The 13462-nt window shown below is 47.5% G+C and overlaps 1 protein-coding gene across 1 annotated transcript in view; it reads left to right on the top strand.

Annotated features, from left to right (window-relative positions):
• The first annotated feature begins 396 nt into the window (after positions 1–396).
• The window catches only part of HDAC7 (histone deacetylase 7), a 259876-nt gene continuing 246810 nt past the window's right edge, over positions 397–13462 (top strand). The window contains exon 1 of the mRNA XM_044994608.1: positions 397–534. Coding sequence (XP_044850543.1) covers positions 516–534 — 19 coding nt within the window. The 5' untranslated portion in view covers positions 397–515. The remainder of the gene's footprint in view (positions 535–13462) is intronic.

Here is a 13462-nt window from a genome sequence, read left to right as displayed (position 1 = left end):
CAGATTAGTAACATTTCGGTAACACATTGCTAACATTTGACTCATAGAAACTTGGAAGGCTGGAGTCGGGGGAGGAGGGGAGCACTTTGGATTCCAATTCCTTTTTGTTTTTTAAATGCCAAAACTTCTCTTTGCTTAATCAAAAAATGCTTTGCCTCTGACAGTTTCCATCATCTTGCATTGTGCCTGTGTTATGAGGGGTTGGTGGGGAGTGGGGCTATGTGTGGCCAAGAGAGGCACCCAGAACAGCTTAGCTAACTTTTCTTCTTCAAGCCTTTTTTTTTCTGCGTTCCCAGGGCCCGGTTGGCCAGGCTTTCTAGGTTTGATAAAGCATTTCCTTCCATTGTCATTCTATACGGCCTCTGGGCCCTTCTCTCAGTCCCTCCCCTTCTGCCTTCCTCTCTCTCTCTCTTACTGAACCTCAGTGAATCTTGTGATATAAAGAAAGCAACTGCCTCCCTTAAGAAACAGCTTGAACAATGAGACCTCATCTTCAAGGGCTTTAATTCCTTTGGATGCAAGGACTAAATCAGGGTGAGTAGTCTCCCTATTGTCCTGTTGGTTGCTGGATCTTCTGCAATTATGACTGTGTTTCTGCCTGCAGTGAAGTAACTGTGAACATGGTAGGTGTTTTTTCCCCACTGTGGGTAGGTCCTGGGCTCCTCTCCTATTTCTCTTGTGTGGAGGAAGGGCAGAAGCTAAAGTTTCTAAGCATGTGAAAAACACTGAGCACTGTTTGTGATTGTGTTGAACTTTGGATGTATGTGAAAGAGTAAAATGTCCCTGTCAGATACAGTGGACAAGATTCTGCTCTCAGTTACACCTCTGTAAATTCGGAGTCACTCCATTGGCTTGCTGAACAGGCCCACCTGTGCAACTGAGCAGACTCTGGATTTTCAGCAGGGCAGGAGGGATTCTTACCTCCTCAAAGTCTCAGAAAAGAAAAACAAATATTGTGCAATACAGCTCGGAGTGTGCTCCTGAGCTGGGCTCTGGAAGGAAATCTTTCTCATTAGTATTGACAAGGTGTAATCCCAGATGCAGTGTTTTAAAGGACCCCAAAAAGAGATGCACCTGCGATGGAAACCCCAGGATCATGTCTGACAGAAAGACCTGGTAATCTGTGGAACTTAATATTCTGATTTTAAGAGACAAGAAGTTCAAGGGGAAGATGAGTTGTCTGGGCACAGCAGCCTTCTTCTGCTGACACGCATATCATGTCTGTTACCTGCCTTTAACAAACTATTTTCCATTCTGGCTTCATGTAAATTTGACCTATTTTGTATGTAACCTATTATGACTGATTTTGTATGTGAGATAGAATGAAAGGGAAGTATAAGGGAGGCAGACTGAGACGCAGGGGAGGTTTTCAGTGACCTGAAGCTTAGCTGTGTTAGTATGGAAAGAAGACATGGTTTGCTATCAATGTTTGGGGAATGATCAACTTCACCCATTGCCACAAGAAACACTAGGGCTCAACATCTGTGGCATCTCATGGTGCTAAATACTATTTCATGTGGCTCATAATCCACCAAACAGCAGATTTTGGAGACAGCTAGGTCAGCTGGGGGATATGGAGGGCAAATTCAAGGAGGATTCATAGACATTAGGGGCCATTATAGATAATATAGGTCAGCCCAGCTCCCCCAGATGTATTTTAGCTGCAGACTGCCATTGCTGCCTTCTAAGATGCCTGTTGTTGCTTTTGCCACATCTCTTGTTCGGAGTAAGGGACTGCGGAGTTCATCATCCTACTGGAGTGGAGCTTGTTGAACCAGCAAGATAGGGGAAGGGAGGAGTTGGAAAGTTTACAAAATATGATTTTCCGCAATGTGATGACTTGTAAAGACCCCACAATTTTCTCTGGAAACTTCCTTTATGTCCCTGGCTTTCTACCACCTAAACCGGGCCCATTTCTAGGGAAGAGAAGAATGGGATGGGATACAGGAAGTTATGAGTCAAACACCAGCTCCTTCAGTTGTCCAAAATTCCCATCATTGCTCCTGGAGGCTAATCCTTATCCTGCCTGCAATGTCTGAAGGATGGTGAACACAGACAGAAAAGTGTGTGCTGGGAGGTTCCCCTCTTAGACATAACGGCATGTCTTTTGATCTTTACAGAAGAAACCACACAGGCAGAGTTGAGTCCCAAATGATTGTGTTTACTAAATACACACACAACATGCTGCCCTAGCTATATACACACACTGCTGCTCTGACTGATTTCTGGTGATTTGTAACACAGAGAACACAGTGAGCACCACTAGAGGGCTCACAAACTATTTAATGGGATACTACCCAAATCCTGTACACTACCCATCTATTGTCCCAGATTCCTGTCCCCTTGCCTTGGGGTGGTGAACCCTTCTATTATTTAGGGAGGCAGGAGTCACTACAGCACGCAGAGATCTAACATTTTTATTGGCCTCCTCTGTGGTATGGATAGACTCTTAGTGTCATTGAAAGGAACAATCAGTGACTTGCATGTGAGATTAAGTCCCCACAGCAAATCTACAGTGAGAGCACAAAACCATAAACTGGTCATGGATTAAAAACTGGCTAACTGATAAGTCTCAAAATGTAATTATAAACAGAGACACATCATTGAGAGGGTGTGTATCAATGGGTGTCCTGCAGGGATCAGTTTTTGGCTCTACAGTGTTTAACATTTTTATCAATCACTAGGAAAAAAACATAAAATCATCATTGATAAAGTTTGCAGATGACACAAAGTTTGAATGAGCAATACATAAGGTAGAGGACAGGACACTGATATAGAGCAATCTGGATTGCTTGGTAAACTGGGCACAAACATGCATTTCAATGTGGCCAAATGTAAACTCATATATCTAGGAACAAAGATGCAATTGCCACTGACAGTAATAGTCAGATATGAGATACTGACAATAAAATGGCTGCACCTAATTGGGTGAGGAATCTGGGCAAAGCCAAGCAGAAACAACTAACATGTCTGAACACCAATGCAAGGAGCCTGAGTAACAAAATAGAGGAACTAGAACTACCGGTGCAGGAAGTGAAACCAGATATTATAAGGATAACAGAAACATGGGGGGAATAGTAGCCATGACTGAAATACAGGTACTGAAGAGTATGTAGTATTAAAGATAAAGGTGGTGGAGTAGCACTGTATATTAATGATGAAGTAGATTGTAAAGAAGTTAGAAGTGATGGAATGGATAAAATGGAATCCATTGGAGAAGAAAGGTAACAGAGGTTCCAGTAGGATAGTACTTGGTGACTGTAACAGACCCCCCCAGGATTCAATTTGGATATGGATAGAGACCTCGTTAATGTTTTTAAGGACATGAATACTACTGGGAATTGTGTGATTATGGGATACTTTAATTTCCTGGATAAATATGCTACTAATAGCTGACAGATTTCTTCACCAAACTGACAAGAGATGTTGCCACTTTAGATTTAATATTGGACCTCAGAGAAGAACTGGTTATGGAGGACAACTTTTGAGTGATCATGAGTTTATTTAATTTAAACTAAATAAAAAAATAAACAAAACCAGTCTGCAACTAGGGTCCTTGATTACAAAAGGGCAAACTTTAAAACAGGGCCGCCCAGAGGATTCCGGGGGTCCGGGGTCTTCGGCGGCGGGGGGGCCCTTCCGTTCCGGGACCCGCCGCCAAAGTGCCCCGAAGACCCGCGGCGGGAGCCCCCCGCCGCCGAATTACCGCCGAAGCGGGACCGCCGCCGAAGCGCAGCCCGGTCTTCGGCGGTAATTCGGTGGCGGGGGGGGTGTCCCCGCCGCGGGCCTTCCGGGCACTTAGGCGGTGGGTCCCGGAACAGAAGGGGCCCCCCGCCGCCGAAGACCGGGCTGCGCTTCAGCGGCGGCGGCGCCGGGTCCCGCTTCCCTGCCCCCGGTCCCGACGGTCCTGCTCCTCCCCCCCGCCCCCGGCCCCGGCCCCAGCCCCAGCCCCAGCCTCTTACCGAGCGCGTCCCCGGCGGGGCCTGAGCTCCGTCCCGCTCAGAGCCGCGTGGTGAGGGGGCGGGGCTGGGAGCTCCACGCCCAGCGGAGGCAGCTGCCCCGCCCCCTCCCCACGCCGCTCTGAGCGGGGCGGGGCTCAGGCCCCGTTGGAGCTCCCGGCCCCGCCCCCTCACCACGCGGCTCTGAGCGGGACGGAGCTCAGGCCCCGCCAGAGACGTGCTCGGTAAGAGGCTGGGGCCGGGGGCGGGGCCGGGGGCGGGGGCGGGACCGTCTCTGAGCGGGGCGGGGCTCAAGGGCCCCGCCGGAGACGCTGAGGCTCCAGGAGAGGGGCGGAGGCGGGAGCCTCCGCTCTTCTCTTGGGGGCCCCTGCGGAGCCAGGGGCCCGGGGCAAATTGCCCCCTTTGCCCCCCCCTCTGGGCGGCCCTGCTTTAAAAAATGAAGGGAAGTAGTCAGGGAAGTGGACTGATGAACTCAAGGATCTGAATGTGGAAGAGGCTTGGAATTACCTTAAGTTAAAGTTGCAGAAACTGTCTAAAGCCTGCATCCCACGCAAAGAGACAAAAAATCATTGGGAAGGATTGCAGACCAAACTGGATGAACAAACAACTCAAACGGTGATTAAGAGAAAGGAGAAAGCCTACAAGGAATGGAAGATGGGATAGATTAGCAAGAAAAGCTACCTCTTGGAGGTCAAAATGTGTAAAGAAAAAGTGAGAACTGACAAAAGCCAAGCACAGTTGGACCTTACAAAGTACACTAAAATCAATTAGTAAATGGTTCTTCAGCTATATAAATAAAAATAAAACAAGGAAAGAAGAAGTGGGACTGCTAAACAGTAAGGATGGTGGTAGAGATTAAAAATAATCTAGGCATGGCTCAACACCTAAATGAATATTTTGCCTTTGTTATTAATAAGGATAATGAAGAGCTTGGGAGCAGTGTCAGGGAGGCTACTGGGAACGATGATATGGAAATAGAAATTACCATACCCAATGTGGAAGCCAAACTCAAACAGTCAAACTGAGGGGCCCAGATAATCTCCATCCAAGAATATTAAAGAAACTGGCACATGAAATTGCAAACCCAATAGCTAGGATTTTTAATGAAGCTGTAAACTCGGGGGTTGTACCTTATGAGTGGAGAATTGCTAATATAGTTCCCTGTATTTAATAAAGGGGGGAAAAGTGATCTGGATAATTACAGGCCCGTTAGTTTGACCTCACTTGTATGCAAGGTTTTAGAACAAATTTTGAAAGAGGAAGTAGTTAAGCACATAGAGGTAAATGGTAATTGGGATAAAATATAACACAGTTTTACAAAAGGTAGATTGTGTCAGACTAACCTGATCTCTTTCTTTGAGAAGAGACCTGATTTTCTAGACAAAAGAAATGCAGTAGATCTAATCAAGGTGGATTTCAGTAAAGCAGTGGTCGCCAATCTTTTTATGCAAAAGATCACTTTTTGAATTTAATATCAACCCAGGATCTACCCCACCCCTTCCCTGAGGCTCCATCCCTTCCATGAGGCCCTGCCCCACTCACTCCATTCCCCCCCTCCCTCTGTCGCTCACCCTCACTCACTTTCACCGGACTAGGGTGGGGAGCTGGGGAGCAGGACTGAGGGGTGCAAGCTCCGGGAGGGAGTTTGGGTGCCAGAGTCTTATGGTCACACTGCATCTAATCTCATAGAATCCACTGGACATTTCATGAGTTTTACTTTTTATTAATGTCATTTGTGGTTTATAGATCCAAAATCCTTCAGGGATTGTCACTAATCAATGTAACATTCTTAACTGTGGGGGGTTGTCACGAGTTACCAGGATGATGCTATGGAACTACTCCCTACAAAGCCAGTCAGGACTCTGGGGGAGCCTCCTCTCTCTGAGCATAGAGTCTCCAGGGCAACAAACTTACACAGCTTCGACCTTCTTGGGTCTGACCTCAGAGCATTCAGCATCCCCTTCCACACCATGCGCTTCCTGCAGCGAGTCCGCCCAGGGGAAGCCAGAGGGCCCTGTACCCCAACTCTGCAGTCAGACGTGACTCTCAGCCAGCTGATAAAACAGAAGGTTTATTAGTCAACAGGATCACAGCGTAGGACAGAACTTATTAGCACAGAAATCAGTGACTTTCAGCCAAGCCCACCTTGTGGGGAGGGAAGCCAGGGCTCTGGTCCTCCCCCTGGGCCCCAAGCCAGCTGAGACTGACTTGCTTCCAGCTGCCTGGCCTCTGCCCTGCCCGTTGCTCCTCCTCCAGCCTTTGTCTCGCTTCCCAGGCCAAGAGTCACCTGGTTGCATCCCACTCCTGGGTCTCAGGTTACGAAGGGGTGACCATAGCATTGGTGCAGGCAGCTGGAGCAACCCCCACAAAAGTCACACATGCTTAGTCCCACCACTTACGTATTGGTGCAATACACAGGGAAACTGAGTCATACACAGCATTCATGCAAAACAGTAAGACTCACATAGGCTCACGTACAATATAACAAGAGAAAATCCCCAATTCATCACAGGTGTGCAGGAATGAGGGGTGCAGGCTCTGGGAGGGAGTTGGAGTGCAGGAGGGGGCTCCAGACTGGGGCAGCGTGTTGGGGTGCAAGAGAGAGTGAGGGATGCGGGCTCTGGGAGGGAGTTTTGTGCAGGAGCGGGCTCCAGGCTGGTGCAGGGGGTTGGGGTGCAGTAGAGGGTGAGGGGTGCAGGCTCTGGGAGGGAGTTTGGGTGCAGGAGGAGGCTCCGGGCTGGACAGAGTGTTGGGGTGCAGTAGAGGGTGAGGGGTGCAGGCTCTGGGAGAGAGTTTGGGTGCAGGAGGTAGCTCCGGGCTGGGACAGCGGGTTGGGATGCAGGAGGGAGTGCGAGGTGCAGGCTCCAGCTGGGAGGTGCTTACCACAGGTGGCTCCTGGTCAGCGGTACAGCGGGGTTCAGGCAGGCTGCTTGCCTGCTGTGGCCCAACGCCGCTCCCGGAAGCAGCTGACTGCTGGCATGTATCTGCAGCCCCTACGGGGGAGGCGAGCAGTGGGTCTCCGTGTGCTGCCCGCCCCCGCAAGCATCGTCCCCGCAGCTTCCACTGAGGATGGTGCTGGGAGTGGGAGGCAGCACACGGAGCCGCCTTCCTCCCCCCACCCCGGGGCCGCAGAGACATGCCAGCAGCCAGCTGCTTCCAAGAGCGGCATGGGGACACAGCAAGCTGCGCCGCCAGACTTTTAGCGGCCCAGAGATCAAAATTGACTGGCAGAAACTCCAGGATGGACCAATTGATCATGACTGATGGGTTGGTGACCACTGCAGTAAAGCATTTGATACATTTCTACATGGAAAAAGACCAGGAGTACTTGTGGCACCTTGGAGACTAACAAATTGATTAGAGCATAAGCTTTCGTGGGCTACAGCTCACTTCTTCGGATGCATAGAATGGAACACACAGAAAGAAGATATTTATACATACAGAGAACATGAAAAGGTGGAAGTAGCCATACCAACTGTAAGAGGCCAATCAACTGAGATGAGTTATCATCAGCAGGAGAAAAAAAAAACCTTTGAAGTGATAATCGAGATGACCCATAGAAGGTGTGAGGAGAACTTAACATAGGGACATAGATTCAATTAGTGTAATGACCCAACCATTCCCAGTCTCTGTTTAAACCTACGTTAATTGTATCTAATTTGCATATTAATTCAAGTTCAGCAGTCTCTCTTTGGAGTCTGTTTTTGAAGTTTTTTTGTTGCAAAATTGCCACCTTCAAGTCTGTCACTGAGTGGTTAGAGAGGTTGAAGTGTTCTCCCACTGGTTTTTGAATGTTATGATTCCTGATGTCAGATTTGTGTCCATTTATTCTTTTGCGTAGAGATTGTCCGGTTTGGCCAATGTACATGGCAGAGGGGCATTGCTGGCACATGATGGCATATATCACGTTGGTAGATGTGCAGGTGAATGAGCCCCTGATGACGTGGCTGATGTGATTAGGTCCTATGATGGTGTCACTTGAATAGATATGTGGACAGAGTTGGCATCAGGCTTTGTTGCAAGGATAGGTTCCTGGGTTAGTGTTTATGTTGTATGGTGTGAGGTTGCTGGTGAGTATTTGCTTCAGGTTGGGAGGCTGTCTGTAAGCGAGGACTGGCCTGTCTCCCAAGATCTGTGAGAGTGAGGGATCATCTTTCAGGATAGGTTGTAGATCTTTGATGATGCGTTGGAGAGGTTTTAGTTGGGGGCTGAAGGTGATGGCTAGTGGCGTTCTGTTATTTTCTACATGGGAAATTATTAGTTAAATTGGAGAAAATGGGGGTTAATATGAGTCAATACTGCGATGCTGTTGCAAAAAAAGTAAATGCAGTTTTGGTTTAGCTTATCAGAGGCATAGCATGCAAGTCACGGGAGGTGATAGTACTGCTCTGTTTAGCCCTGGCTAGTCCTCAGCTGGAGTGCTGTGTTCAATTTTGGCCACCGCTGTATAGAAAGGATGTAGAGAAACTGGAAAGGAGAGCGACAAAGATGATCAAATGCAAGCCATCTGAGCAAAAGGCTGAAGGAACTGGGTATATTTAGTTTGGAAAAGAGAAGATTAAGCGGGGACATGATAGCAGTTGTCAAATACTTGAAAGGCTGCCATAAAAAGATGGAGAAAATTGTTCTCTCTTGCCACAGAGGACAGGACAAGAGGCAATAGGTTCATACTACAGCATAGCAGCTTTAGAGTAAATCTCAGGAAAAACTTCCTAACTGTAAGAACAGAAGGACAATGGAACAAACTACCTAGGGAAGTCACGGAAGCTCCTTCACTGGAGGTTTTCAAACAGAGGCTGGATAGCCATCTGTCTGAGATGGTTTAGACACAACAAATCCTGCATCTTGATAGGGGGTTAGACTAGATGACACTTGTCGTCCCATCTAACCCTATGGTTCTATGATTCTATGAGTCTATGAGAATTGAAAGGTGAGTAAGAAACTAGTTAAAAAGGGGAGACTACAACAGTCCATGCTGAATAGTGAACTATCAGGCTGGAGGAAGGTTACTAGTGAAGTTCCTAAAGGATCAGTCTTGGGACAAATCTTATTAAACATTTTCATTAATGACCTTGGCACAAAACATGGGTGTGCACTAATAAAATTTGATGATGACACAAATTTGGGAGGTACTGCCAATAGAGAGAGAACGACCAGAACAGCACACAAGAAGATTTGGATGACCTTGAAAACTGGAGTAATTGAAATGGAAGGAAATTTAATAGTGCAAAGTGCAAGGTCCTGCACTTAAGGACTAACAACAAATGTTTTTGCTATAAACTGGGGACGTATCAGCTGGAAGCAACAGATGAAGAGAAAGGCCTGGGTGTATAAGTCTATCTCAGGATTACTATGCGCTGCCAATGTGATGATGCTGTGAAAAAGGCTAATGCAGTCCTAGGATACATCAGGCAAGGTATTTCCAGTAGAGATAGGGAAGTGTTATTACAAGGTACTTGTGAGACCTCACCTGGAACACTGTGAGCAATTCTGGTCTCCCATGTTTAACAAAGATGAATTCAGACTGGAACAGGTGCAGAGAAGAGCAACTAGGATCATCTGAGGAATGAAGAACCGACCTTATGGGAGGAGACTTCAGGAGTTTGGCTCGTTTAGCCTAACAAAAGGAAGACTGAGGGGAGATACGATTGCGCTCTATAAATACACCAGAGGAATAAACACCAGGGAGGGAGAGGAGTTATTTAAGTTAAAGGCCAATGCTGGCACAAGAACAAATGGATCTAAAGTTGAGGCTTGAAATTAGGTGAAGGTTTCTAACCATTAGAGGAGTGAAGTTCTGGAACAGCCTCCCAAGGGAGCAGTGGGGCAAAAAAACCAAACTTGTTTTAAAACTGAGCTTGATAAGTTTACACAGGGGATATATTGATACCCTACACACTGTTGTAACAATTTTTGTACAAAATATGCTTGTGTGGTAGCATTTGAAAACTAATGATTATTCCTATTCCTTAATAGTCATCAACACTAATTGATCATTAATAATGATCGTCACTGATGATTAATATTCTTGTGTGGTGTATGCATATGATGTGTATTAAGAGTTGTGAATATATGCTGGAATTATGACTAAAGGGTATGTAACCCAGGTATGTCAAGGGGAGTTATTTAACAGGTCTATTCTAAACAAAGGAATGTGTGTTTACCTCAATTTACATATACATTGTAAATAGGACCATCAAAACAGCAGGGATGGCAGGAAACAGAACAATTTGCTTTTCAGCAAACACAAGTTGGGAAAGAAAGAGCAGGGAGTGTCCTTCACCATCTAACTCCATGTCACCTTCTTCACAGCATGAATAAACTTTCCTTTGAGAGGTAACCCTCAGAAGAATCCATTTCAAAGGTTTACGGGTCTATAAAGAGGGACTGAACCTCAAGTGAGAAACAATTGAATCAACTGATTGTATACAATATGACTGTATTATAAAAGTATATAGTGAGGTCTTTTATGAAAGCCTATGACACAGTAGTGATTCATATCACTGTAAAATATATGTATTAACACTGTATAAAGAATTATGGGTACTTAATAATATTATGCTTTACAGCCTGTGTCCAAACAAAGGGACAGACAGGTTCCCCTCCAGACAGGAGAGAAGGCAGATATCTCTTGTGTCCAGTGAAATTAAGCAAGGTGTGACCAGAAACAATGGAAGCTCCATTTACATAGAAATCAGCAGGGGAATGGGAAGCCCTCAGGAAGGGAAGAGCAGCATGAGGTCATTCTGCCCACTGAAACAATGTCTTTGAACTTTGGGAGATATAAGCAAAGACAGAAGTCATCTTTGGTATCCATCACTAAACAGGCACAAGAGGCCAGAGCTTTTGCAAGCTGAGAAAGATATGTCATGTGACCAAAGGAGTGAGGGGGAAGCTTGAAGTCTGAGGAAACTGAATATAGGTGAGAACCCATCTTGAGCCAAGCTTGTATAATCTTCCTAGATTAAGTTTTAGACTTTTACATGTGTGTTTTCACTTTTATGTCCTTTCAAACTTTATTCCTTTTACTTGGCATCACTTAACCTATGTTCTATTATCAATAAAATTGTTTTACTATTAATCTAAACCTCAGTGCTGTGTTTGAACTAAACTCCAGTTAATGTGGCAAGCTGGTGGGTTTTTGTGTCTTTAGAGGAACAAATGAACCTTATTGTTTCTTTGAACTGTCCAGGAGGGGGCTGGACATTGCAGAGCACATAGTTTTGGGGAAATTCAGGACTTGCAGTGTGTTGGAGTCACCCTCCTGTTTGTAACCAAGGCTGGTGGAAGCCAGAGAGAGGGTGTGGGGCCATAGACAGGCTGCTGGGGTCAGAGTTGCTGAACCAAGTCTGTCTAGCGGCAGGACCGGCTCTACTGTTTTTGCCGCCCTAAGCAGCACGCCGAATTGCCGCCGCAGACGGTGGGGGCAGTCCGTGTGCCGTAGGGCGGCATGCGTGTTTCCGCAGCAGCGGCAATTTGGTGGCAGCTTCTGTCTTCAGCCGGAAGACAGAAGCTGCGCTGCCACGGACAGCTGAACATAGAAGCTGCCACCGAATTGCCACCGCCGAAACGCACATGCCGTCCTAACGGCACATGGACTGCCACCACCGTCTGCTGGGGCAATTCGGCATGCTGCTTGGGGGCAAAAACACACAGACTGCTGCCCCTTGTAGAGTGCCGCCCCAAGCACCTGCTTGGAATGCTGGTGCCTGGAGCCGGCCCAGTCTAGCAGACAGATGCTCAGGGTGTGACGTACATGCTTGTTGCTGACTCTAAGCATTCCAGGCAGACAGGTACAGAGGCAAAGCATTATGAGTAAGGCTACATTTTATTCATGGGTATTTTTAGTAAAAGTCATGGACAGGTCACAGGCAGTAAATAAAAATTCAGGGCCCGTGACCTGTCCATGACTTCTACTATATACCCCTGACTAAATCTTGGGGGGAGGGGTCTGCCCAGGGGCACTGCGGGTGCTGGGGGTGTGGTGGGCAGCAGTGCATGGCCTGGGACCCCCACTGGTGCTGGGGGGAAGGGGATTGGCAGGGCTGTCAGGCCTACCTGGCTCCGCGCCTCCCCCTCAGCAGCAGCAGAATTTGGATGTGGGAGGGGCCAGGGGGTTGGGGCATGGGACGGGAGGCTGTGTGTGGAGGCTGTGCTGAAGGCCAAACTTTCCACTGTAAGGCATGCAAAGCACAAGGCAGCCATTGTCAATGCATAGCCTGGCTCTAGGACAAAGTAGCTATTTAAAAATCATTCCCCTTATTACACTGAAGTGCAAGCCAGAACATAATCAGTATCCCTAGCTAGTCAATGAGCCAGTTTGCTGTTCCTGCCATGGTGAGTGTGGCCCAGCTGCATGAGCAATTTGTGGGCAACCCACTTTGGGAGCACAGGTGGGCGGGTGGACAATGCCCCACCCCAGCAACATGGACAGTGTTTGGAGACCAGGGACCAGCATTAAGCCTCCTTAAATCTGGTCTTTGTCTAAGGTGGCTCTGGGGAGAGGTGTGTGTTGCGGCCATGAGAGACCACAGGAAACCCAGCTCTCCACCCTCACCCCCGTCCCTTAACTCTGCTGATAGCAGTTGTCCTGGGCTTGCAGATTCTGAGTTCAATGCCAATTCCTGCACCCAAACCACTGGCATGTTAGGGACACCTTGGTTGAGAGACCCGGAAATCACCATGGGTGGGAGATCATATGCTCTATTGTTTGCGGTACAAGTACTTGTAATGAAAACTTCCACCGTCTCCTCTAGGCGACCCTATGTGATATGAGTCTGTTGAGGGTAACGGAGGCAGCAAGAGAGCCAATGCTGCAAGCATCTGGGTACGGACCTCGTCCATATGCTGCTATGCTGCATACCACAATGGTACTAGCAGAGTTAATGCTGGAGTGGGATGAGAAAATGTCCTACCATGGTGGAAGAAATAAGGCAGTCCTCCCCAGAAATCTTCTGCAAAGGATTGCAGAGTATCTCCATGAAAGTTTCCTGGAGATCTCCATGGAGGAATCCTGAGCCATCACTGTGCACATAAACAGTCTTTTCTAGGGGACACCCTCTGCACCTCATTGTTTTCTCATATTAAACATAAACTATAAGAGCATGTAACCCCTATAGTGTGCTTGCAATGCTGTACTCACCAGAGGTGCCTTCCCCAGCATCACACTCAGATACGATGCTGTCCTGCATCTGGCTGGACTGCTCTGGGGTTAAAAATAGCTCCTGGCTCTCAGGGAGCATGGATCCCCTACTTGCCTGTCTCCCACTTTCCTCCTCCTCCAGAATATCCTCCTCGATGTTGCCTGAGGTAGACAAGGACTCAGACTCCTGTGAGGTACCCATGCTGCATTTGGGGTAGTGGTGGGGTCACTGCTGAGAATCAAATGGAGCTCATTGTAGAAGCAGCATGTTTGCGGTGCAGAACCAGAATGACGGTTCGCCTCCCTTGTCTTCTGGTACGCCTGCTGCAGTTCTGTGATTTTCACATGGCACTGCTGCGTG

This window comes from Mauremys mutica, chromosome 20 (genome assembly GCF_020497125.1).
Source record: "Mauremys mutica isolate MM-2020 ecotype Southern chromosome 20, ASM2049712v1, whole genome shotgun sequence".
In the NCBI taxonomy this organism is placed as follows: Eukaryota; Metazoa; Chordata; order Testudines; family Geoemydidae; genus Mauremys; species Mauremys mutica.
This window is presented reverse-complemented; position numbering and strand designations above follow the sequence as displayed.